The sequence below is a fragment of the Oncorhynchus keta genome, chromosome 4 (genome assembly GCF_023373465.1).
Source record: "Oncorhynchus keta strain PuntledgeMale-10-30-2019 chromosome 4, Oket_V2, whole genome shotgun sequence".
Taxonomy (NCBI): Eukaryota; Metazoa; Chordata; class Actinopteri; order Salmoniformes; family Salmonidae; genus Oncorhynchus; species Oncorhynchus keta.
In genome coordinates this window covers 67,480,240-67,506,098 of record NC_068424.1, presented here as the reverse complement: position 1 = coordinate 67,506,098, position 25,859 = coordinate 67,480,240, and the positions used below count along the sequence as shown (strand labels likewise).

Genomic DNA, 25,859 nt, shown 5'->3' with positions numbered 1-25,859 from the left:
TTTCGAGTCTCATAGCAAAGAGTCTGAATCTAAATAAGGTATTTATGTTTTTATGTTTCAATACATTTGCAAATATTTATAAAAACTTGTTTTCGCTTTGTCATTATGGGGTATTGCGTGTTGATTGGTGAGGATTTCTTATTTTTATACATTTTAGAAAAAGTATGGAAAAAGTCAAGGGGTCTGAATACTTTCCCAAGGCACTGTAATGGTGGGACAAAAAGGTGAGCAAATGTTGCCCATCGAGATGATGCGAGGGAAGTTAAGAGACAGGATGAAAGAGATAGAGAAAGAATGATGGGAAGAGAGGGAGGCGGAGAATGATTTATGAGGTGTGGCAGTTTGAGTTAGGATGGGGCGGCGGTCAGGGGAAAGGAGTGGGGGGGGGTTATGCCCTAATCTGGGAGCATATGGTGGGCAAACTGGCCCCAAACACTCATCATTTATTGGTGAAGAAGTGTTCTGCCTCCATTCTCTTGGTTCAGCAACCCAGGACAGATGCCACTGCACAGAAGGAAGTGTGCACACGCAAATGCACATGCAAATATACACACACACACACACACACACACACACACACACACACACACACACACACACACACACACACACACACACACACACACACACACACACACAAAGTGGAAGATGAAAATGGATTGATTTCTCATTTTTTGTCAACAATCTACACATAAAATACTCTGTCAATGTGGAAGAAAAAGTATATAATTTTCTTTATTAATGGAAAATAAAACACAACTATATTTTGATTAGATAAGTATTCAACCCTGTGAGTCGATACATGTTAGAATTAGGTTTGGCTGCGATTACACCTGTGAGTTTTTCTAGGTAAAGCTTTCAAACCTGGATTGTACAATATTTGCCCGTTATTATTGAAAAAATTATTCAAGCTCTGTCAAGTAGCTTGTTGATCATTGCTTGACAGCCATTTTCAAGTCCTGGCATACATTTTCAAGCCGATTTAAATCAAAACTGTAACTAGGCCACTCAGGAACATTCCATGTTGTCTTGGGAAGTAACTACAATGGCCTTGTGTTTTAGGTTATTATCCTGCTGAAAGGTGTATGGATGTTGGAAGGTGTTGGAAACAAACTGAACCATGTTTTTCTTGGAATTTGCCTGTGCTTAGCTCTATTCCTTTTTTATCCTAAAACACTCCATAGTCCTTGCCGATGACAAGCATACCCATAACATGGACGGATGGACAGAGAGATGGCTCCGGAGAAGAAGGCTGACGTTTTACGTGTTCCTGACCAATTGTGTTTTTTCGTTCTTTTCTTTGCGTTGTTTCTAACTTATTTTTTACACTTATTTTGAACATAATGTTGCTGCTATCGTCTCTTATGACTGAAAATAACTTCTGGTCATCAGAACTGCGATTACTCACAACAAACGGTCAGAATCCTTTTTTTTTGCTTTAACGAGCCCGGCGTGAATGATATACTGCTTCCCCGGGAACAGGCCCAGATCCCTGTAATTTGCGTGAAGAGAAGGTGGAGAAAAAGGGGCAGGAGGGCGGGCTGCCATCTGAGAATTCGTAGGCGATCAAATTAACCCCGACTGCCATCCATTCTGCTAGCAAACGTGCAATCTTTAGAAAATAAAATCGATGACCTACGTGGAAGATTAAAACATCTTAAGGCTAAGTGTAGCCAACAGGAAATGCAAATGCGCAACGCCAAATGCTAATAGTACTTGCTAAAACTCAAACTTTCATTAAAACACACATGCAGGGTACTAAATTAAAGCTACACTCGTTGTGAATCTAGCCAACAAGTCAGATTTTTAAAATGCTTTTTGGCGAAAGCATGAGAAGCTATTATCTGATAGCATGCAACACCCCGAAATACCTGAAGGGGACGTAAACAAAATAATTAGCGTAGCCGGCGCTACACAAAACGCAGACATAAAATATAAAACATTCATTACCTTTGACGAGCTTCTTTGTTGGCACTCCTATGTCCCATAAACATCACAATTGGGTCTTTTTTTCGATTAAATCCGTCCATGTATACCCAAAATGTCCATTTATGAAGCCTGTATGATCCAGGAAAAAACTGCTTTCCAAAACGTAACGTCATTTTTAAATGAAAAAAGTTGCCTATAAACTTTGACAAAACACTTCAAACTACTTTTGTAATCCAACTTTAGGTATTAGTAAACGTTAATAATCGATCAAATTGATCACGGGGTGATGTGTATTCAATAGCTGCACGTCTTGAAATGATGGTCGATATTCTCCCTTTCAAAACGTCCTCCCGTGTACCGGATGACATGAAGTGCCTCTTCTTCATTTCACCAAGGATCAACTTCAAGCCAATTGCCAAGACCGGCGACATCGTGTGGAAGCTGTAGGACTTGTAAACTGGGAGCTATCTATATTCCCTTGCCATAGACAATACAGCCAACTGGCGGATTGATTTATTATTAGATTTTTTTGGTGAACAGTTTTCTTGGGGTTTTGCCTGTTAAACACGTTCTGTTATAGTCACAGACATGATTTAACCAGTTTTAGAAACTTCAGAGTGTTTCCTATCCACACATACTCATGCCATGCATATATTATATTCCTGGCATGAGTAGCAGGACGTTGAAATTTTGCGCAATTGTTTACAAAATGTTGAAAAAAATCTTTAAGAGGTTTTAAACTACCAACGGGACATTCAAAACTGTAATATATTATGCTTCATGGAGTCGTGGCTGAACAATGACATTATCAACATACAGCTGGCTGGTTATATGCTGAATCTGCAGGATAGAACTGTGGCGTCTGGTAAGACAAGCTGGTGCAATATATATAAGGAAGTCTCAAGGTTTTGCTCACCTGAGGTAGAGTAACTCATTATAAGCTGTAGACCACACTATCTACATAGACTTTTCATCTGTATTTTTCATAGCTGTCTACATACTACCACAGACTGATGCTGGCACTAAGACCGCACTGAATGAGCTGTATTCTGCCATAAGCAAACAGGAAAACACTATCTTCATCAACCTGGCCAAGGCTTTGAACTTTGTCAATCACCGCATTCTTATCGGCAGACTCAATAGCCCTGGCTTCTCAAATGACTGCCTTGCCTGGTTCAGCAACTACTTTTCAGACAGACTTCACTGTGTCAAATCTGAGGCCCTGTTGTCCGGACCTCTCGCAGTCTCTATGGGGGTGCCACACAGTTCAATTCTCGGGCCGACTCATTTCTCTGAATATATTAATGATGTCGATCTTGCTGCTGGTGATTCTCTAATCCACCTCTATGCAGACGACACCATTCTGTATACATCTGGCCCTTCTTTGGACACTGTGTTAACAACCCTCCAGACGAGAGTACAACACTCCTTCCGTGGCCTCCAACTGCTCTTAAATGCAAGTAAAACTAAGTGCATGCTCTTCAACCGATTGCTGCCCACACACTCCCGCCCGACTAGCATCACTACTCTGGACGGTTCTGACCTAGAATATGTGGACAACTACAAATACCTAGGTGTCTGGTTAGACTGTAAACTCTCCTTCCAGACTCACATTAGGTATCTCCAATCCAATATGAAATCTAGAACCGGCTTCCTATTTCGTAACAAAGACTCCTTCACTTATGCAGCCAAACATAACCTGGTAAAACTGACTATCCTACCGATTCTTGACTTCGATGATGTCATTTAGAAAATAGCCCCCAACAGTCTACTCAGCAAACTGTATGTAGTCTATCATAGTGCCATCCGTTTTATCACCAAAGCCTCAGCAACCTGTATGCTCTCGTTGGCTGGCCCTCACTAGATATCCGTTGTCAAACCCTCTGTCTCCAGGTCATCTGTAAGTCTTTGCTAGGTAGAGCCCCGCCTTATCTCATCTCACTGATTACCATAGCAACACCCACCCATAGCATGCGCTCCAGCAGGTATATTGCGCTGGTCATCCCAAAAGTGAACCCCTCTTTTGGCCGCCTTTCCTTCCAGTTCTCTGCTGCCAATGACTGGAACGAATTGCAAAAATCTCTGAAGCTGGAGCCTTACATATCCCTCTCTAACTTTAAGCATCAGCTGTCAGAGAAGCTTACCAATCACTATACCTGTACACAGCCAATCTGTAAATAGCACACCCGACTACCTCATCCCCATGTTATTACTTACCCTCTTGCTCATTAGCACCCCAGTATCTCTACTTGCACATCATCATCTGCACATCTATCACTGGTATTAATGCTAAATTGTCATTATTTTTCGCCTCTATGGTCTATTTATTGCCCTCCTCACTACTCTTCTACATTTGCACACACTGTACATAGATCTTTCTATTTTTCTTTTCTTTTGTGTTATTGACTGTACGTTTGTTCATGTGTAACTCCGTGTTGTTTTTGTCGCACTGCTTTGCTTTATCTTGGCCAGGTCACAGTTGTAAATGAGATCTTGTTCTCAACTGGCCTACCTGGTTAAATAAAGGTGGACTAAAAAATAAAAATAAACTGACTCTCTGCCGGTACCCCCCTGTCTCGTTATTGTTATTTTACTGCTGCTCTTTAATTACTTGTTACATTTATTTCTTATTCTTCTTCATATTTTTTTTAACTGCATTGTTGGTTAGGGGCTTATAAGTAAGCATTTCACTGTAAGGACTACACCTGTTGCACTCGGAGCATGTGACTAATACAATTTGATTTGATGATGCAGCCTCCACCATGCTTGAATATATGAAGATTAGTACAGTACCCAGTGACATGTTGTGTCGTATTTTCCCCAAACATAACACTTTGTATTCAGGACAAAAAGTTCATTTATTTGCCAATTCTCTTGCTGTTTTACTTCAGTGCCTTATTGAAAACAGGATGGATGTTTTGGAATATGTGTATTCTGACTTCCTTCTTTTCACTCTGGCATTTAGCTTAGTATTGTGGAGGAACTACAATGTTGTTGATCCGTCCTCAGTTGTATCCTATCACAGCCATTTACCTCTGTAAGTGGTTTAAAATGACCATTGGTCTAATGGTGAAATCCCTGAGCGGTTTCCTTCCTCTCCGTCAACTGAGTTAGGAAGGATGCCTGTACTTTGTAATGACTGGATGTATTGATACATCATCCAAAGTGCAATTCACAAGTTCACCTCAAAGGGATAAAATGGATACTTTTCTTTACCCGTCTACCAATAGGTGCCTCCTTGGTGAGGCATTGAAAAACCTCCCTGGTCATTTTTGTTGAATCTGCACTTGAAATTCACTGTTCGACTGAGAGACCTTACAGATCATTTAATGTGTGGGGTACAGAGATAAGGTAGTCGTTCAAAAATCATGGTTAACACCATTATGTACACAGAGTTAGTCCATGCAATTTGTTATGCACAATTTTCCTCCTGAACTCATTTAGGCTTGCCATAACAAAGGGGTTGTGTAAGTGGGGGACGGGATATATACCTGTATGAGTGTGTTTTATGTGTTATTTTACAGGAGACACACTGTAGACATACACAAATATATGCTGTAGAAATACACACAGGCATACTGTAGACATACTGTAGACATACACACAGGCATACTGTAGACATACTGTATACATACTCAAAGACATATTATAGACACACTGTAGACATACACAAATATATGCTGTAGACATACTGTAGACATACACACAGACATACTGTAGACATACTGTATACATACTCAAAGACATATTATAGACACACTGTAGACATACACAAATATATGCTGTAGACATACTGTAGACATACACACAGACATACTGTGGACATACTGTAGATATATTGTAGATATATTGTTGACATACACAAAGACATAATGTATACATACAATACTACTACTAATAATAATAATGTATATATACAATTCCTCCTTTGGCCGCCTCTCCTTCCAGTTCTCTGCTGCCAATGACTGGAACGAACTACAAAAATCTCTGAAACTGGAAACACTTATCTCCCTCACTAGCTTTAAGCATCAGCTGTCAGAGCAGCTCACAGATCACTGCACCTGTACATAGCCCAACTATAAATAGCCCAAACAACTACCCCTTCCCCTACTGTATTTATTTATTTATTTATTTCTTTTTCTTCTTTGCACCCCAGTATTTCTACTTTGCACACTCATCTACTGTCAAATCTACCATTCCAGTGTTTAAATTGCTATATTGTATTTACTTCACCACTATGGCCTAGTTATTGCTTTTACCTCCCATATCTCACCTCATTTGCTCACATTGTATATAGACTTATTTTTCTACTGTATTATTGACTGTATGTTTGTTTTTACTCCATGTGTAACTCTGTGTTGTTATATGTGTCAAACTGCTTTGCTTTATCTTGGCCAGGTCACAATTCTCATCTTGCCTACCTGGTTAAATAATGGTGAAATGAAACTAAAACATAAAAAATACATGCACAAAGACGTATTGTAGATATATTTTAGATATATTGTAGACATACACAAAGACATACTGTAGATATATTTTAGATATATTTTAGACATACACAAAGACATACTGTAGATATATTTTAGACATACTGAAGACATACACAAAGACATACTGTAGACATACTGTAGATATATTGTAGATATACTGTAGACATACACAAAGACATACTGTAGACATACACACAGACATACTGTTGACATACTGTAGACACACTGTAGATATATTGTAGATATACTGTAGACATACACAAAGACATACTGTAGACATACTGTAAACATACTGTAGACATAATGTACTGTAGACATACACAGACATATACTCATAACAATTAACTATTTCTCTCAATATGGAGCATTACATAGTGCACATTAATATAATTCATTTTTCATGTGCCTGTTGGTGCTGTTGTTGAATGCCTCCCTGTTGAATCAGAGAATATGTCTCCTGGCTGACCATGAGACAGTTACCCATAATGCTTTCTCATCACAGATATTGCATTGTTGCATTTGCTTTGTTAATAAATAACTTTACTCTCTCTCTATTCATTCTCCTCAAAAATGTCACTGCAGGAGATGACACAAGTGCAACATTAACTTTTTGCTCATAGAGAGGAAAGATTTTCAGTTTCCAATCTCAAAAAAAGAGAAGGATATTCCTTGCGTCGTTGGGTCTAGTTCATGCTGTGGAGGCTCCTCAAGCTTGCACGCGCACAGAGATAAAATATATATCCCCTTTCTTAGAAAACAGGTTTTTCTAGAGATATTGTAATAGTGAGCTACACTTTAAAGATTCAGGCGGCCTCTTAATAAGCTCCCCTTCTCTTCTGTGGCCCTAAAAGCAACCAGGGAAATGTTACAAGCCAGAGCCGCAGGGGCTAGCGGTACTGCTGCAAATTTATTCACCTTTCTGGCATAATTGAATTTTTCCTGTTATATTCCAGAGGGGTGGGGGTTAGAAATTAAAAGGCAAAAATACTTTAAAAAGAGTCATCCTTCTCCCATTCTTTGGGGATCTTTTATTTCCTATTAGTTTTTTTTAACCTTCTTCATTTGATAAATAATTGAGTTTAATATTTTTGGAGTATAGATTCACAGATGGCTCTTTTTCACCCTGTCTTTGTAATATTTCAGTATTTTTTTCTATGTTCAATGTTTATCAAGTGTTGTCTTATCTGTTTGTTACTATGGCTTGAAGTTATTTAAAGGATTCAGTTTCTTCTTTTATATCGTGAGGTCAGTCAGGAAAAGGCCATGTGAATGTTTTTTCCGTTTTGAGTTTATATTTAATGAGCATTGTTCTGTAGCTGTGTGTGTGTGTGTGTGTGTGTGTGTGTGTGTGTGTGTGTGTGTGTGTGTGTGTGTGTGTGTGTGTGTGTGTGTGTGTGTGTGTGTGTGTGTGTGTGTGTGTGTGTGTGTGTGTGTGTGTGTGTGTGTGCATATGTTTGTATGTGCATGCCTAAGAGAGGAAGAGAGAGGCTGGGAATACAATAAAAGTAGAACAAAAGACAGCAAGAGAAAAGTAAACACATTTTGATCCCAGTAGTGTAGGGCTTGAAGCCAAGAGAGCAGGGGTGGGTGACAACGGTCCTCAGGGGCTGCGGTGTCTGCTGGTGTCTGGTGTTTGCTGATGTCTACTGGTGTCTACTGGTGACTGCTGATGTCTTCTGGTGTCTGCTGGTGTCTTCTAGTGTCTGTTAGTGTCTGCTTGTCTCTACTGGTGTCTGCAGTGTCTGCTGGTGTCTTCTGGTCTCTACTGAGGTCTGCAGTGTCTGTTGTTTGCTGGTGTCTGCTGATGTCTGTTAGTGTCTGTTAGTGTCTGCTGGTGTGTGCTGGTGTCTGCTAGTGTCTGCTGGTGTGTGCTGGTGTCTGCACTGTCTGCTGTTGTCTGCTGGTGTCTGCTGGTGTCTGCTAGTGTCTGCTGGTGTCTGCACTGTCTGCTGTTGTCTGCTGGTGTCTGCTAGTGTCTGCTGGTGTTTGCTGGTGTCTGCTAGTGTCTGCTGGTGTGTGCTGGTGTCTGCTAGTGTCTGCTGGTGTGTGCTGGTGTCTGCACTGTCTGCTGTTGTCTGCTGGTGTCTGCTAGTGTCTGCTGGTGTGTGCTGGTGTCTGCAGTGTCTGCTGTTGTCTGCTGGTGTCTGCTAGTGTCTGCTGGTGTCTGCTGGTGTCTGCTAGTGTCTGCTGGTCTCTACTGGTGTCTCCACTGTTTGCTGGTGTCTGCTGTGTCTGCTGGTGTCTACAGTGTCTGCTGTTCTCTACTGGTGTCTGAAGTGACTGCTGGTGTCTAAAGTGTCTGCTGGTGGCTGCTGGTGTCAACATTGTGTGCAGTGTCTGGTCTGCTGGTGTCTGCTGTCCGCTGGTGCCTCAAGTGTCTGCTGCTGTCTTCTGGTGTCAACAGTGTCTGCTGTTGTCTGCAGTGTCTGCTGGTGTCTGCAGTGTATGATGTCTGCTGGTGTATGCTGGTGTCTGCATTACCGACTGGTATCTGCTGGTGTTTGTTCTCTCAATAAACCAGGGACCGATGTAGACTTGGGAAACCGGAGCAATCAGAGTCCTAGGAAAGGTGATCAATTAAGCCCCTGATTACCAGAAAAATTACCAGAAAAATATTAAACTAAATTATTTATCGAATGAAGACGGTTAAAAAAACAAAGAAGAGACAAAAAAATACCTGCGTTTGGCAAAAACCTTCACGTGAAAAATTTCAGTTCTTGAATTTCTACCCAGGCTGTGATTCCATCAAAGGTGCATTCAACACTGATTAAATTCCAGGGTTGAAAGACTATGAGGATTTAGTTGGTAATTTTGCTCCAAAATACATAAAAGGTGCTCTCTATGAAATACATTAAGAGGAAATGAAATAACTGAAATATTTCATGTGAAGGCTCTTGCCACATGCAGGTTGGCATTTATTAGAATGACACGTACTGAAGGCAGCTCTGCAGGTAGTCACTAGCTTGCACAGCCACAAAGTCTTACAATCTGATTTTAAACCTAACCTTAACTCTAACCTTAACCACTCTGCTACTTTGTGCCTTACCCTAACCTTTAGTTAAAACCTTAAACTCCCCCCCCCCCTACATGTTCACAATATATAGCCAATTTCCACTTTGACACTGGAAATTGCTCAGTGCTGCCTCCAGGAAAATACTGATTCCTATAAACGTCAACCATCTTACCAAACTAAGCCATAAGCAAAGGAAATTGGTGGTGTATTAGTTTGTCATGTTGTGGATTGTAGTCATTCACATTGACTCCTAGCACCATAGCATTGACTGGGGGGTGGCCATTGATTTGTAGGGAAGTGGATTCTAATGTTTTGACAGATATCAAGCATTTCTGTCAATACGTTGATGTAAGCAAGCCATTTTTGCTGGAATATGAGATGCACACACACACACACGCACACACACACGCGCGCACACACAAGTGCACACACACACACACGTACGCACACACACACACACGTGCGCACACACACACACACACACACACACACACACACACACACACACACACACACACACACACACACACACACACACACACACACACACACACACACAAATGCAATAATGATAGGGTAGCCTCGTGGTTAGAGCAGGTAGCCTAGTGGTTAGAGCAGGTAGCCTAGTGGTTAGAGCAGGTAGCCTAGTGGTTAGAGCAGGTAGCCTAGTGGTTAGAGCAGGTAGCCTAGTGGTTAGAGCAGGTAGCCTAGTGGTTAGATCAGGTAGCCTAGTGGTTAGAGCAGGTAGCCTAGTGGTTAGAGCGTTGGGCCAATTACCTGGAAGGTTGCTGGGTTGAATCCCATAGCTGAAAAGGTAAAAATGTGTCGTTCTGCCCCTGAGCAAGGCAGTTAACCCACTCTTCCCCGGGCGCCGTAGACGTGGATGTTGATTATGGCAGCCCCCAGCACCTCTCTGATTCAGAGGAGTTGGATTAAATGCAGACACATTTCAGCTGAATACATTCCATTCGGACAACTGACTAGGTATCCCCCTTTCCCTGTAATCTTCTATATATGCACCCCACATGCCCAATGAGTGAGCATGGTATATCCAAAAGACTTGTTTCCAAACAGTATAATGTTCCTCTTTATGAAGGAAAACGTGCTAGCCTATTAGCAACAGATCAACATACTGTAAAAATCCTTTTTCACAGCCTTTGAAAAACGTGTTTTGTGGCTTAACCACCCAAGCATTGGAAGCCAATTGTAATCTTCAGAGGGCTCGTCAAACTGAACATTTTCACTAGTTTTTTCTTTCATCACTCAGGAACTTGAGACAAGCCAAGATAACCTCACAGATTGCCTCAAGCGATTACATTTCTGTTATTTCGCCAAGGCTACATGCTCATATTGACTCGTTCCCCCTTCGTTGGTTAGACACCAAGGACTTAGTAGGAAATGGATTTGGATCAGGGCGACTGGGACTAATTTTAAACGTCAGTCAATAAATTGATGCCACAGCCGGCGCAACGCAGAACGGATGAAACAAGCACCTAGGAGTATATAGAGCACCCAAAATTCTATCAAGCAAAGGCAGCAGGTGCAGCAAAAACATAAAATATTATTTTGTCATGTGTTGTTTTGTTCCTGCCTCAAGAAAAGGTGTCATGAAATAAATGACTGTTAGATTTGCGTGCCAGCGGTTGAGGTTTTCATTTGCCAAACCCTCGTTTGTGTGATTGTAATATGTGGACAGAGCATATTGCCAGAATGGGATTTGAAGGATATAAGGTGTTGTCGGCCATTTTGGCAATAGAATGTCACAGGTCAGATACAGGTCAGTGACAAGGCGAGGTAATAGTGGCCCCTGTATTTAATTAGAAAATAAAAAGTATACCTTGTTCCTAATTCCTTAATTCCGTGCATCAATTTAAGTAACATAATAAAAACATCCCCAACCAAATCTGTCAGTTTAAGCTAGAGAGATATATTTTTTTGCGTGGGCTGCCTCTTAATCCACCACATCTGCATCTGCGGTGGAAATTGACCAAGCTATAAAGGTGTTGCTATTATGGTGATAAACTATCATGAAACTCACGAACAGAATGGTGTTCTCCGTTTTGCTTTACAACCCATACACATCTGAAGTCGGTAATGCTGATGTGCCAACTTGTCTGACCACACTACAGAAAGGGTAGTCCTTCACGAACACCATGTTGTTCTCTGTTTTTCTCTACGAGGAAGTTTTGTGCTCAAAAATATAGGGGTTAAATATGTGTAAAAGTATATATATATATATTTATATATTTCCTGAGCTTTCTTATATATCCTAGATATAGGACAGACACTTCAAAACCTTATTCCTTATGATTTATTATTTTTATTGTCTTTTTTTGCCATTTCTGAATGCGTTATTCAATATTTCTATGGGCTATAGTATTAAAGGCCAGATTCAATACTTTATCAAATCATTTTTTATATTTTTGTGGGATACCTAAAGGGGTCCTAAAATTCTAAATGAAATAGCTATATGATCCATGGTATGACCATCTTAAAACCGACTTAGACTTTTAGAGGTTATTTGCAAACCTATTCTGTTCTCTCTTTTTCCTTGCTAAAAGTTATTTCCTCATTTCCTCAGGCCTCAATCTTCTCCTCATCTCCTCTCTTTCCTTGTCTACTTTCACCCTCTTCCTGTCTATCTTCCCTTCTCTCTCCACTATCCGCTTTCCAAGCAGCGTGTCGATTAATTAATAGCCGGCTAATTTAATTTCCCCAAAAGTTTAAGCACGAATAAAGACTGACAAGACAAAGTTCTTATCTGCCCAAAGTTGAATTAGACTCAGCAAGGTTTTCATAGAAGCAGACGGGGTCAGAGTGGAAACAGTGGCATGGGTAGGGAACCAGGAAAGGGGATGAGGAGGAGAGTATGATACAGTGGAAGGAAAGGGAGAGAAGACTGTGGCAAGTTAGTCAGTCTGTAATGACCTATTGGACGGGGGCACGGGGTGGTCTGCTTCATGTTGGGTATTCTGGGTGCGCAACAAAAGGTGTGTGTGTTTGTGGAGTCTTGTTCTGATACGGATCACCGGCACCCCACTCCCCCCACTGTACCGACACAGCACACACAGTCACTCAAGCACACACACACACACACACACACACACACACACACACACACACACACACACACACACACACACACACACACACACACACACACACACACACACACACACACACACACACACACACACACACACACACACACACACACACACATACCTGTCAACCTGGTCCACCTGGATGGGGTTTCCCCTGGCAGCATTGAGACAAGGCACTGGTTGAAAATCAATTGGCTGAGAGTATTATGGGGACGAAGTGTCTGCATGTATTAGATTTGGCCCAGAGGCCCCAAGAGGGATCTCAGTGCATATCGGAGACAAGAATGCCCTCAATCCAAATGGACAGGAATTATTATGAGGGTGTGTGTTGTGGTTTGGGTCTTGTTCTTCTGTGTTTCTGTGTGTGTACCTGTGTGTACCTGTGTGTCAAATCAAATTGTATTGGTCACACACATACTTAGCAGATATTATTGCGGGTGTAGAAAATTCCTAGGAAGTGCAGTAGTATCTAACAATTCATAACAATTCATAACAATACACACAAATCTAAAAGTAAAAGAATGGGATTAAGAAATATATAAATATTAGGACGAGCAATGTCAGAATGGTATTGACTAAAATACAGTAGAAAACAGTTTGTAAACATTATTAAAGTGACTCATGTTCCATTATCACCCAGGTCCCCGAGCTTAATGATGAGCTTGGAGGGTACTATGGTTTTGAAGGCTGAGCTATAGTTAATGAGCAGAATTCTTACATAGGTATTCCTCTTGTCCAGATGGGATAGGGCAGTGTGCAGTGTGATGGCGATTCCATCATCTGTGGATCCATTGGGGCGGTATGCAAATTGCAGTGGGTCTAGAGTGTCAGGTAAGGTGGAGGTGATATGAACCTTAACTAGCCTCTCAAAGCACTTCATGATTACAGAAGTGAGTGCTACAGGGCGAAAGTGATTTAGTTCAGTTACCTTTTCTTTCTTGGCAACAGGAACCACTCTGGACATATTGAAGCAATTGAGGACAGCAGACTGGGATAGGGAGAGATTGAAATTGTCTGTAAAATCTCCAGCCAGCCGGTCTGCGCATGCTCTGAGGACGCGGCTAGGGATGTCGTCTGGGCCGGTAGCCTTGTGAGGGTTAACACTCTTGAATGTCTTACTCACGTCGGCCATGGAAAACGAGAGCCCACAGTCCTTGGGAGCGGGTCTCGTCGGTGTTTAGCTTGTCTGGGAGCAATACTTCAGTTTCTGCGATGTGGCTAGTTTTCCCTTTGCAATCCGGGATAGTTTGTAGACCCTGCCACTTACGTCTTGTGTCTAAGCCGTTGAATTGTTACTCCACTTTGTCTCTGTACTGACGTTTTGCCAGTTTGATTGCTTTACCATACTCCCAGTCACCTTGTTGGGGTAAAATGCTGTGGTTTGAGATTTCCGTTTTGCATGAATTCTGCCATCTATTATCCATGGTTTTTGGTTTGGGTAGGTTTTAATAGTCACAGTGTGAACACCATCCCCTAAACACTTCCTGAGGAACTTAGTCACTGTGTCCATGTATAAGTCAATGTTATTCTCAGAGGCAACTCAGAACATATCCCAATCAGCGTGATCAAAACCATCTTGAAGCATGGATTCTGATTGGTCAGACCACTGTTGAATAGACCTTAGCACAGGTACTTCCTGTTTTGAGTTTCTGCCTATAGGAAGGGAGTCGTGATCTGATTTGCCAAAGGGAGGGCGGAGGAGGGCCTTGTAGCCATCCTTGTAGTAACAATGTTTGAGAGTTTTTTATGTGTGAGTACTACAGGCAAATGTGTTGATATAACTTCGGTAGCATTTTCTTCAAATTTGCTTTGTTAAAATCCCCAACTACAATACATGCGGTCTCAGGATATGTGATTTCCAGTGTAGTTCCTTGAGGGCTGTCGTGGTATCGGCTTAGGGGGGAATATACATGGCTGTGACTGTAACCAAAGAGAATTCACTTGGGAGGTAATACAGTCAGCATTTGATTGTGAGGTATTCTAGGTTGGGTGAACAAAAGGACTTGAGTTCCTCTACATTATCACAATCACACCATGAGTAGTTAATCATGAAACACCGCCTTTCTTCTTCCCAAATAATTATTCATTCCTGTCTGTGCGATGCACAGAGAACCCAGCTGACTGTATGGACAGGGACAGTATACTTTTGTATTTATTTTACCTTTATTTAACCAGAGAAGTCAGTTAAGAACAAATTCTTATTTTCAATGGCGGCCCAGGAACAGTGGGTTAACTGCCTGTTCAGGGACAGAACAACAGATTTGTACCTTGTCAGCTTGGGGATTTGAACTTGCGACCTTCTGGTTACTAGCCCAACTCTCTAACCACAAGGCTACCCTGCCGCCCCAGAGAGAGCCATAATTCCGTGAAACAGTAGATCCTTGCCCTGAGCTCATCAACTTTATTGTCCAGGGACCGAACATTAGCGAGTAATATACTCTGAAGCAGTGGATGTTGTGCACACCTCCTGAGTCAAACTAGAAGTCCACTCGAATACCTCTTCTCCGCTGGCAGCATCTTGGAGCAGCCTCTGGGATCATTTAAATTGGGAACGTTTTATTTCTGGTAGTAATGCTGGTGAGCAACTGCCACTGATATCCCCCAAATGTTGGCTGTATGTAATAACGCGAACAATGTTCTGGACTAATAATGTAAGAAATAACACACACAAAAACAAAATACTGCAAAGTTGCTTATGAGCTAGAAACAGAGCTGCAATGTCTGTCGGCACCATGTAGTTGTGTGTATGTGTTTGCATGGTTATATATGTGTGCTTACATGCTGGTCTATATGTGTGCTATCATATGAATAGGGATGAGCCCTAAACATAGACTTTTATCGAACAAAGTTGCTGGCTCCCTCGTTCCCTCTTTAAACTGTAAAGAACACAGTTGGACTTCAAGATAATTAAACATATGACAATTTTGTAAAGAAAAATGAATAGTTTCTCTATGTACATTGGATCGAACCAAGGTGAGGAGAATGGAGTGGAGGATAGGAATTTCCTTGTTAGCATATCTCACAGAAAGAGGGGGAGCCCAATATGTCTCCTTTCTTTACTCTGGTCGACAGCGTAAAATGTCAGATACTCATCTGGAAATTATTTCCATTTTATTACGCCGACATCTTCCAGAGCAGGGACTTTGGAATCTAATTAGTTTGGACAGAGAAGTGGGACCGAGGCAGACAAGTGTGTATGGAGCGCTGAGAGGAGGAGACTTCTCTTGGGGCCCTCGTAGATGGCTTGAGAGGGTCCCGGGGGTTAACTGGAACTCTGGAAATGAAGATAAGGCTCTTAGATGAAGGTTCAGCAGGAACAATCTTTTCTATTAGAGACAGTTGAATATGGAGTTCCCTTGATAACATGCCAACTGGGCCTTATCGACACAGAAGAGTGTGTGTGTGTGTGTGTGTCTCAGTGTGTGTAGGAAGTTTCTAAAACAGGGGTTCAATTACTCCTCCAAAACTGATGATTTCAACAAAATGTTCACTGACAACACTGCTGGTTACTCGACGCCAAAGCTCATATTATCTTTCATGAAGTGAGTTTTAAATTAGGACTGATGACCTCCATGTTTAATAGTGGAAGGTCTTATTAGAGAACCCTTCAATGATCTTAGCTTCCCTAAGTATACCAAGGGACCCTTACTACCCTTTCTCACCCCGCCCAACCATTTCCTCCCACCACGCCGGCCAATTAGTACGACCTCAAACAAAAGCCAATTAATTCCTGCTTTTGATTATGAGCAACATGACCCTCTGGGCCTTCACTAAATTGTCTGATTAGCACTTCTCGAACGTAGGGGCATGATCTGATTGGTCTTTTTCATTTTTACTTTTCCTTAAATATCTCAGGCTGTAAAAATTAATACTATTCTGGGATTAGTTGATGTTTCTCTTAGGTACAGGTCTAGGATTAGATTCCCCTCCCGAATCCTAACCTTAACCATTAGTAGGCCACCTGTTGAAGAGAGGCTGAAAAAAGCATTTTAAAAACAACCAAAACTGCATTGTTTTTCTGGCATACATCTAGCTGCACAAACCGTATTTTCCCAAGTGCCTTGCTTTCCATGAGAAATGGGTAAGCATTATGAAGCACAAAAATCCACTGTAGTGTGAGATTTTGGAGTAATGCACACAGTCACTACTCAGCATTCTCCAAATCTAGCTAAGGATGCGAAAGCATATACCTTCCTCCCCCCAAAAAGTAAGGAAAAGCCCACTGTAGCTCCTTTAATACAGGGGCAATGAATTTCAATTATGCATGAAGCAGAGGCAGTTTGGGAAATAATCGCTTCCCCCAGAGAACTGAACAGCCTGTTCCCCCCTCCCATCTCGCCCCGCAGTATCAAATAATAATCTAATGTCACGCACAGAAGAAAGGTTACTTTCTGCATACGCATTGATATTTCCGCTCGGGGATGCTGACCTTTTTCCATTAAGCTGTGATTTTTTAAATGTGACACAGCCGTAGCAGAGGCGGTGTCTGTGTGTTATATTAACATTCATTATGCCATTTGTTCTATGTGAAAAAGCAGTAGTGGTGTTGTTGACTCCGCCTTAATTGACTGCGCGACATAATTCCCTTTTAGTCAACCTTGAGCGTGTTTTTCTTAAAATATCCTTAATCTTGTTTCACACTCAACACCCACTATCTGGTATGTGGTTGCATCTCTGTTAAACATCATATTGCTGCATCTCTGTTAAACATCAAATTAGGCAATGTTCTTGGCAGTTTTTTGCACTGTGACTCTGAATATTAGATTTTTATCTAGCGTATTATTACGTCTTATTGAAGTATTATGAGTTGTCTTGTTGTGAAACTAAAACAATGAATTGCTTACTGAATCTCCCTGTTCACCCACGACTGCGTGGCCGCGCACGACTCCAACACCATCATTAAGTTTGCTGACAACACGATGGTGGTAGGCCTGATCACCGACGACAATGAGACAGCCTATCGGAAGGTCAGAGACTTGGCAGTGTGGTGCCAGGACAACAACCTCTCCCTCAACGTCAGTAAGACAAATGAGCTGATCTTGGACTACAGGAAACGGAGGGCCGAGCAAGCCCCCATTTACATCGACTAGGCTGTAGTAGAGCAGGTCGAGAGCTTCACGTTCCTCAGTGTTCACATCACAGAGCATCTGTCATGGTCCACACACACCAGCACAGTCATGAAGAGGGCACAACAACACCTCTCCCCCATCAGGAGGCTGAAAAGACTTGGCATGGGCCCTCAGATCCTCAAAACGTTCTACAGCTGCACCACTGAGAGCATCTTGACTGGCTGCATCACTGCTTGGTATGGCAGCTGCTTGACATCGACCACTACAGAAGGTAGTGTGTATGGCCTATTACATCACTGGGGCCGAGCTCCCTGTCATCTAGGACCTCATTACCAGAGGTCAGAGGAAGGCTCTAAAAATGGGCAGACTCCAGCCAGCCAAGTCATAGACTATTAGTTAAATAGTTAACCAAATAGCTACCCTGACTCTTTTTTTCACAAATGCTGCTGCTATCCTGTTGCCTAGACACTATATCCCTACCTATATGTACATACTGTATCTACCTCAACTGCCTCGTACCCCTGCACATCGACTCTGTTCTGGTACCCCGTGTATATATCCAAGTTATACATTACTCATTGTGTATTTATTATTACTTTTATTATTACGTGTTATTACTTTTCTGTTATTTCTCCATTTTCTTTCTCTCTGCATTTTTGGGAAGTGACCAACAATGCAGTAAGCATTTCACTGTTATTCTATGAAGAATGTGACAAATGACATTTTATTTGATTTAGATTTTATTTGAACAGTTCTATGCTGGACTTGTTAAACACAGTATGTTGGTGGATTAGTCCACACTGGTTGGCTCTGTTGTCCCATTTCACAAACATGATATGTTCTGCCATTTCTCTTCATTGCTATCCTTCATAATAAGATGATCACTTTATGAAACTGATTATAAATGTGTTTTCTGCTATCACATGTGCTCATCTAACTCTACTGTCCAAGACTCATCCTTTTTATTATGTGTCCTCCTCATTTGCTGTCTTTTACTAACTCCGATACCCTTTCTGTCTGCAGATCTCAGGCCTCTGCCTGATGTGGCCATGACTGGGAACTGCACCCATGAGTGTACCGAGTTCGGCCACTCCGACGCCTGCTGGATGCCTGGCCAGCCCTCCCCCAATCGTAAGAGCTCCACCAAGAACGCCCCCAAGCTCTCCACCTTCGTGCCTTACCTGGAGAGTGAGGGGCAGGACCACCTCATGGCCAACGGCAGTCCCAAGCCCATGGTAGACGAGCGTGGGAGTGCTGGAGGTGGCAGCGGAGGCTCCAAGGTGGCTAACATCCGCTTCCTGCCCCCTTACAGCAGTGCCTTCTCCGGGAGCAGCGACTCCGGCAAAGGCTGCGAGGAGATCCCCCTGAGCCAGGCAGCCGAGTACCATTCCGCCACCACACCCACCAACCAGGGCTCCAAGAGAGAGATTTACCTGTGAGGGCGATGATGTGGCCACCACCCCACCACCTTCACCCTTACCCATATGCCCACTGTTCCTGACCCCATGCCCTCAGGCCTACCCCCTCACTGCCCCTGTGCCTAGCTGCTGTGTCATCTGAGAAGTGCCATAGCACCACCACCACCCTCCTTTTTATAACCACCTCCCACCGTATGAGGCTTTAGAATCCACAAAACCTCCAATTAATTAAATAAAGAGTACAAATCGGTCAGCCCAACAAAGAAGATACTTGGCGAGTGCAAATTCTACTGACAGAATGTAAACTACACTATCATTTAAACATTGTGATAACTTAATTGGAGACTATTTAGTTATGATTGTGTGTTCAAGTTTTTTTTTTTACAATGAATTTCCGTTGGAGTTCCGTTGGAACTGAAAACAATGAGGGTAGAAAAGTGTTCTTGTAAAATAGACACATGAATATACAGTGTATGGACATCTATTTTGGGTGTTCTTTTGGTTTTTCTGTTTTGTTTCCTTTTTTTGTTTTAGAAGTGAGTGTCGGTCTCAACTCTGGGACCTCCAATTAATAAGCAATAAGGCACGAGGGGGTGTGGTATATGGCCAATATACCACGGCTAAGGGCTGTTATTACGCACGACACACCGCGGAGTGCCTGGATACAGCCATTTTCCGTATTTTGGCCATATGCCACAAACCCATGAGGTGCCTTATTGCTATTATAAACTGGTTACTAAAGTAATTAGAGCAGTACAATAAATGTACCCATGGTATACGGTCTCATATACCACGGCTGTCAGCCAATCAGCATTCAGGCCTAGAACCACCCAGTTTATAACTAGAATTAGAGCGGTGTTTCCATTGCCTGACTATCCAAACTCCTTGCTCCTGCAAAATGCTACACCACACCCACGGATGTTAGTTTCTTCTCCGCAATGAGTCATGATCCGAGTATCTTGCGCAGCGATTTCTAGAAGAGGAAAAAAGCACTCTAGCCATTCTGATTGGTACCAGAAACCAATGGGTTGGGACAGAGCCAGAACAAGTGGGTAAAGCGGCAGTTTGAAAATTCGACCTTGGCTTTGATACTCTGATTGGTTAGAGATGATCCAATCACTGATTACTATGTTTTGTACACCACCCCTCATTTTAGTCGACACCACAAACAACTTCAATGATGGCAGTCTCAGACTGAAGTATGTAGCGAACTATAGAGCCGTGGAAGAATTCAGTTTGAGTCGTCAGGCAAGTCCTGCTCCTACTCAAGAGGACACAGCTGACTGGTAATTTTGCCATCCTTTGCTCAACATAAGACATTACAGTCCTCAACACATTTTTCACAACCAAGAGGTCTTTATCAATGTACAGAGCTGTAAATACAATGGACATGAGTTAGACTTTAAGCGTTTTATTAGATTATTTTCCTTTGGCTGTATAGAGCTTCAATAAGAGCTGTACCTTTTTGAGTCATTGTCGTTATGATCTCACAGTGATGTGGAACCTTTGTTGGTTGGTTGTGTTATCCATGATGCACCGGTTGACAATACCAAGTGTAACACTGGGAGGATTTATAACCTTTGACACATCACTGAACATGTGAAGCTACAGTACACATTTGTGACTTTGTATTCCTCATCTTTACTATGATCTTGGACAAAAGAAAAACACTTGAGAAAAAAATGGTGCTCGTGTTAAATGTGTTGGCTGAAGGGGATGTCAATGTCTACTGCTGTGCATTTTCAGTCCCTCGCCACCCAAATCTCAAACTCCTTGATTGAGGTCTCACCGAAGGATCAAATCACACCAGGTATCCAGTTGGAGAGCAAAAAGAAACAGCTTGCTTTTGTTAAGGTGTATCGTTCCATGGTGCACATACTCCATAACTCTAACTCTCATGTATTGCAATCTCTAGTTTCTAAGTTTGGCAATTTAGTAGTCATCTTTGTGAAAACTGATGGTATTTATCACCTGCTGTTCCAAGTCAGTTCCCCACTATAGCACGGCTGTTAGAGACCTGCTGTGGGTGTGAGGTAAAGTCTGTCCTGGTCCTGTGGTGTGACGGTGGTAGTAGTTGGAGAGTTGGGGAGGATTCACAGCTCTCCTATACACTAGCGCGCTAACCCCGCTAACCCCGCCATGCAGAGGCATTGCTCTAATTGAGCCTGGAGGCATCGTTCATTAGCAGTGATCATTTCCACATCTCCAAACTGAGCAGGGTGTCCTGGCGGTTTGGAAGTTAATTTGGAGTCTCATAATAATAACTGCTGACAGTAATGGGGATTTCACCTGTGGCAATGAGCATCAGCCATGATTGGACTAATGAAAACGCATTGAGGAGAAAAAAGAGAGTGTGAAAAAGACCTCCAGACTACTAACACTACAGCTGGAGCTCTTGCACAACATAAACACCACCGCAGGATACACTCAAAGAGACACTGTTGTTGTTATGGCTTGCTAGGATACAGAACATGATTCAGGTGAGGTCATTTAAGGGTCATGGCATCAAAAAGCTAAGGTCACAAGGTCAGGCTAGTATGTGTATTTTATGTTCCTGTGTCTGACCGTAGACTGCATTTTTTGTGTATGCATTTCTAGTATGCTTTGAATTACAGTTCACATTCAACAAGTCCGTGGCTGACTTGATTGTGCGTGCTTCAATGTATAACATGATTTACATGTGACTAAATGGTTAACCATTGTAAATAATGCATCATTTAAAAATCTCAGTCATAGGTCTATCATGGTGACAATCAATCCCTGTGACTTTTGAAAAAGCACGTATTTTATTTAAAGCCACATAATAAAGGGATCGTCTACAAGAACATAAAAGGCATGAAAGAAACGGTGGGCAGCATTGAATCTGTTTTGAATCTGTTTGAAATGAACTGTATTTCAGTTCTACTGGGCTATGTCAACATTGTACAATATATTACATTAATTAATGAATACAATTTTCATCATCGCCTATTCTAATGAACACAAAGTAATGTTCAACCAAATACTCCCAATGACTTCTCCACAGGAAGGTCCATACACAGCTAGGGTCTTGGACCTCAAGTAACTGTTCATTCAAAGTATATCTCAATGTTGATTTCATGTCCTTGTTTGATAATGTATAGATCAAACACTGGTCCGATATTAAGTCACTGGTTTCCCCCGTGGTGTTCCTTCACAGCAAACACACATTTTTCTCCCTGACAGGGCCTCTAGTCCCATGATTCTCCCTGACAGGGCCTTTAGATTCCTGGTTCTCCTAGACAGGGCCTCTAGTCCCCTGGTTCTCCCTGACAGGGCCTTTAGATTCCTGGTTCTCCTAGACAGGGCCTCTAGTCCCCTGGTTCTCCCTGACAGGGCCTTTAGATTCCTGGTTCTCCTAGACAGGGCCTCTAGTCCCCTGGTTCTCCCTGACAGGGCCTTTAGATTCCTGGTTCTCCTAGACAGGGCCTCTAGTCCCCTGGTTTTCCCTGACAGGGCCTCTTTTCCCCTGGTTCTCCCTGACAAGGCCTCTTGTCCCCTGGTTCTCCCCGACAGGGCCTCTAGTCCCCTGGTTCTCCCTGACAAGGCCTCTTGTCCCCTGGTTCTCCCCGACAGGGCCTCTAGTCCCCTGGTTCTCCCTGACAAGGCCTCTTGTCCCCTGGTTCTCCCCGACAGGGCCTCTAGTCCCCTGGTTCTCCCTGACAGGGCCTTTAGATTCCTGGTTCTCCCTGACAAGGCCTCTTGTCCCCTGGTTCTCCCCGACAGGGCCTCTAGTCCCCTGGTTCTCCCTGACAGGGCCTTTAGATTCCTGGTTCTCCCTGACAAGGCCTCTTGTCCCCTGGTTCTCCCCGACAGGGCCTCTAGTCCCCTGGTAACCTCCCTTGCCCACCCATGGACTGATCAGGACCTCCAGTGCCGGAGGGATAGACTCTAAGCCCTTCTGAGCTCCATCTCCTGAGTTGACATAGCTGATATACAGCTGATATACAGAGGGCTGACGGGGTAGAGGGCTGCAGGGAGGAGGGGGAGAAGGGGTCCTTGAACAACAAATGGGGAGGGAGATGGAGATAGAGATGGAGTGAGAGTAAATGATTTGTGAAGGGGGTAGGTCATGTGGCACCAATTAACCCCAGCTTTTTGTGGTGGTGCGGAGAAGCTGACCTTTGAGATGCGATGCTATTTGCTTTTCTTTAACCTTTGAGGCTCAATGTGAACACACAGTGAAATTTGAGAGAGAGTGTGTGTGTGTGTGTGTGTGTGTGTGTGTGTGTGTGTGTGTGTGTGTGTGTGTGTGTGTGTGTGTGTGTGTGTGTGTGTGTGTGTGTGTGTGTGTGTGTGTGTGTGTGTGTGTGTGTGTGTGTGTGAACACTCGCTTGTATGTAGCACACAGGTGTTTTTTCTGTATTTGTAGCTTTAGAGGTGCTGCCTGCATACTGTAAAAAGATGGCTCCACCTAAGCTCTATGGACTCTTCTGACAGTCTCACAAACTCTCACTCTCTCCAAGGGGAATCACCTGGAGTTTATCCCTAGAGAGGAGCTGTCACAGATACGGGCAGGAGAAGACTGTGTGCGTGTGTGCGCGTGCATGCATATGAGAGAGTGTGCACGTGTGTCTAGCACCACTGCAGCAGCATCCTATTTTATGCTGAGGCAAAGCATGCCTGTGTTGATTTGGTTGGTTTATTGCTTTGTGTGTGCATTTTATTCAATTGTATTCCTTAATTCATGAAGCATGTAGAACTCTTTACCTCAACGGATCGGCTTATACAGTAACTGGTCCGTGAAACATGGAATGCAGTCAGTGCAGACAGGCGTAACATGGATAACAAGGGATAGTATTTGGCACATCTTTTTCACATCCCCTTTGTGTTTTTGTGCTCAGTAATGTTCAAATCCTCATCATGATGATAATTCCACCTCGTTTGCTTTTAAGAGACTATTTCACAGATTCAGAGAATTGGGTGTGCTCATAAATATGGTTGGATATTAATTATAGTGAATAGAAAATGGAATGTAGATCAGTACTTGTAATGTTATCAAGGGATTCCCTTGTTGGTCTATATATCTTGATTCCTAAGTATTCATTAAAGCAACCTAGAATGAGTTTAGAGTGCTAATTGAAATCACTTTGCTTTCCAGTGTGTGACTTTTAGGTGTGTGTTTTGAAAATGGCTCAGTCAATGGTATGCGGAGTGGCATTGAGCCCTCATTTGTAGGACCCCACCATTATAACGATATCACTGGGGTGGGCAGTTCAATCCGAAGCCCACCTCCAAGGTCTATCAATTATGTTGAAGCTCCAATCACATCACATTATGGTGTCAAATCATACCAGCAGAACAAACAATACACAGTTAATCAAGGTGCAAATATCAACTGGGGCTGGTCAAAGAAATAGGTCGGTGCTGGTTGTTCCTGATGAGGAGATTTAGTAGAGCATGAAAAAGCCAATTTTATAAATATATACATTTTTGTTGTTGTTGACGTTGTTTTATTAATAGAATAAAAACAACACAGCTATAAACATATACATATAAATGGTATTTGCTATTTTTACCAGAGGCATTGGATTTTTGGCTTTGTAAAATATGTCCTGCATTTCCACAAGGCAGACTGTGTTCTACGTTTCCTGTTTCCCCTTAATGATGGGTGCTTAATGACAGCATAACTCTAACATACTCACAATACAATGAAACACACAAAACGCTATGACATGGGAAACGTAACTGTCATAACTTTGAATAAACAATCACAAAATCAGTTAAAGGAACTGAAGAAACAAAGCAGATGATGCTTATTTAGAAAACAGTTCATTTTTAAACAATCTCGCTTTGTGCCATGTAGAGTTATTCAGTTATTGGGTTCCTCATCCCTTTCTTACCCCAAAAGCTGAAGAAAGTGAAACTCGCTCCCCTTAAGGTAACGCGCCCCAAAAGGTTCGGGTGAGCTTTCGAAATGAGAAGAAGAAAACAGGAATAATCAGCTGCCGCTAAATTATGTCTTTATAGAAAGTCAAACTTTGTAGCCTAATTGTTGGTTATATACAATATATATAGGAAACATGCTTGTGATGCCTTGTTTTCTGGTACAGTTTTATGTACATGCAAGTGTAGCTTTTTTTTAATTAAGAAAAAAAACATTGTCAAATCCAACGACAAGTCTAAATTGTAAGATATTTTTCCCAATAGGGTATGTTAGGGTGTGAGTGGTCAGGTTTTGCAGAAATGGTGAGGATGCTGACTCTGTCTCAAACCTCTTCTGTAACTACTCACTGGCTTTACGGCGTTTTACTCTGTTTCATTTTTATTTTTATTTGATCTTTATTGCAAAATAGTGGCTTTGAGGAAATCTGGTTCTATGTTCGTTTTTAGCCTAATTAGTTTTATTATGTTAAGATCAGTATCTGCATGTTTGAACAATAAATGTGGTCTTTTATTTTTGCTGAGCAAATCAAAGAAACAATATCTTGTAATTATCCTTCCTTATAGCTTTACAATAAAATACATTCAATAAAAATATGTTTGCCTTTCTTTGCAGTTCTGTATGTATGATAATTGTCTGAAATGAATACATTCACATCATTACCATGCATTGTATTCAAAGAAATTCCAAACTTGTACAATCATAACATAACATCTAATTATAGATCATAATCAGTGTAGATGTGGTCATAGTGGAGGATGTACACTGAGTGTACAAAATAACTTTCTAATATTGAGTTTGCCCTGAGAACAGCCTCAATTCGCCAGGGCATGGACTCTACAAGGTGTCAAAAGTTTTCCACAGGGATGCTGGCCCATGTTGACTCGAATGCTGGATGTTGGCTGGATATCCTTTGGGTGGTGGAACATTCTCA

The 25,859-nt window shown here is 42.2% G+C and overlaps 1 protein-coding gene across 2 annotated transcripts in view; it reads left to right on the top strand.

Annotated features, from left to right (window-relative positions):
- LOC118381005 (protocadherin-1-like) overlaps positions 1 to 25,513 on the top strand; it is a 460,820-nt gene extending 435,307 nt beyond the window's left edge. For both annotated transcript variants that reach the window (XM_052513331.1, XM_052513320.1), the window contains exon 5: positions 18,629 to 25,513. In XM_052513331.1, coding sequence (XP_052369291.1) covers positions 18,629 to 19,044 — 416 coding nt within the window. In that variant the 3' untranslated portion in view covers positions 19,045 to 25,513. The remainder of the gene's footprint in view (positions 1 to 18,628) is intronic.
- Positions 25,514 to 25,859: the final 346 nt, after the last annotated feature.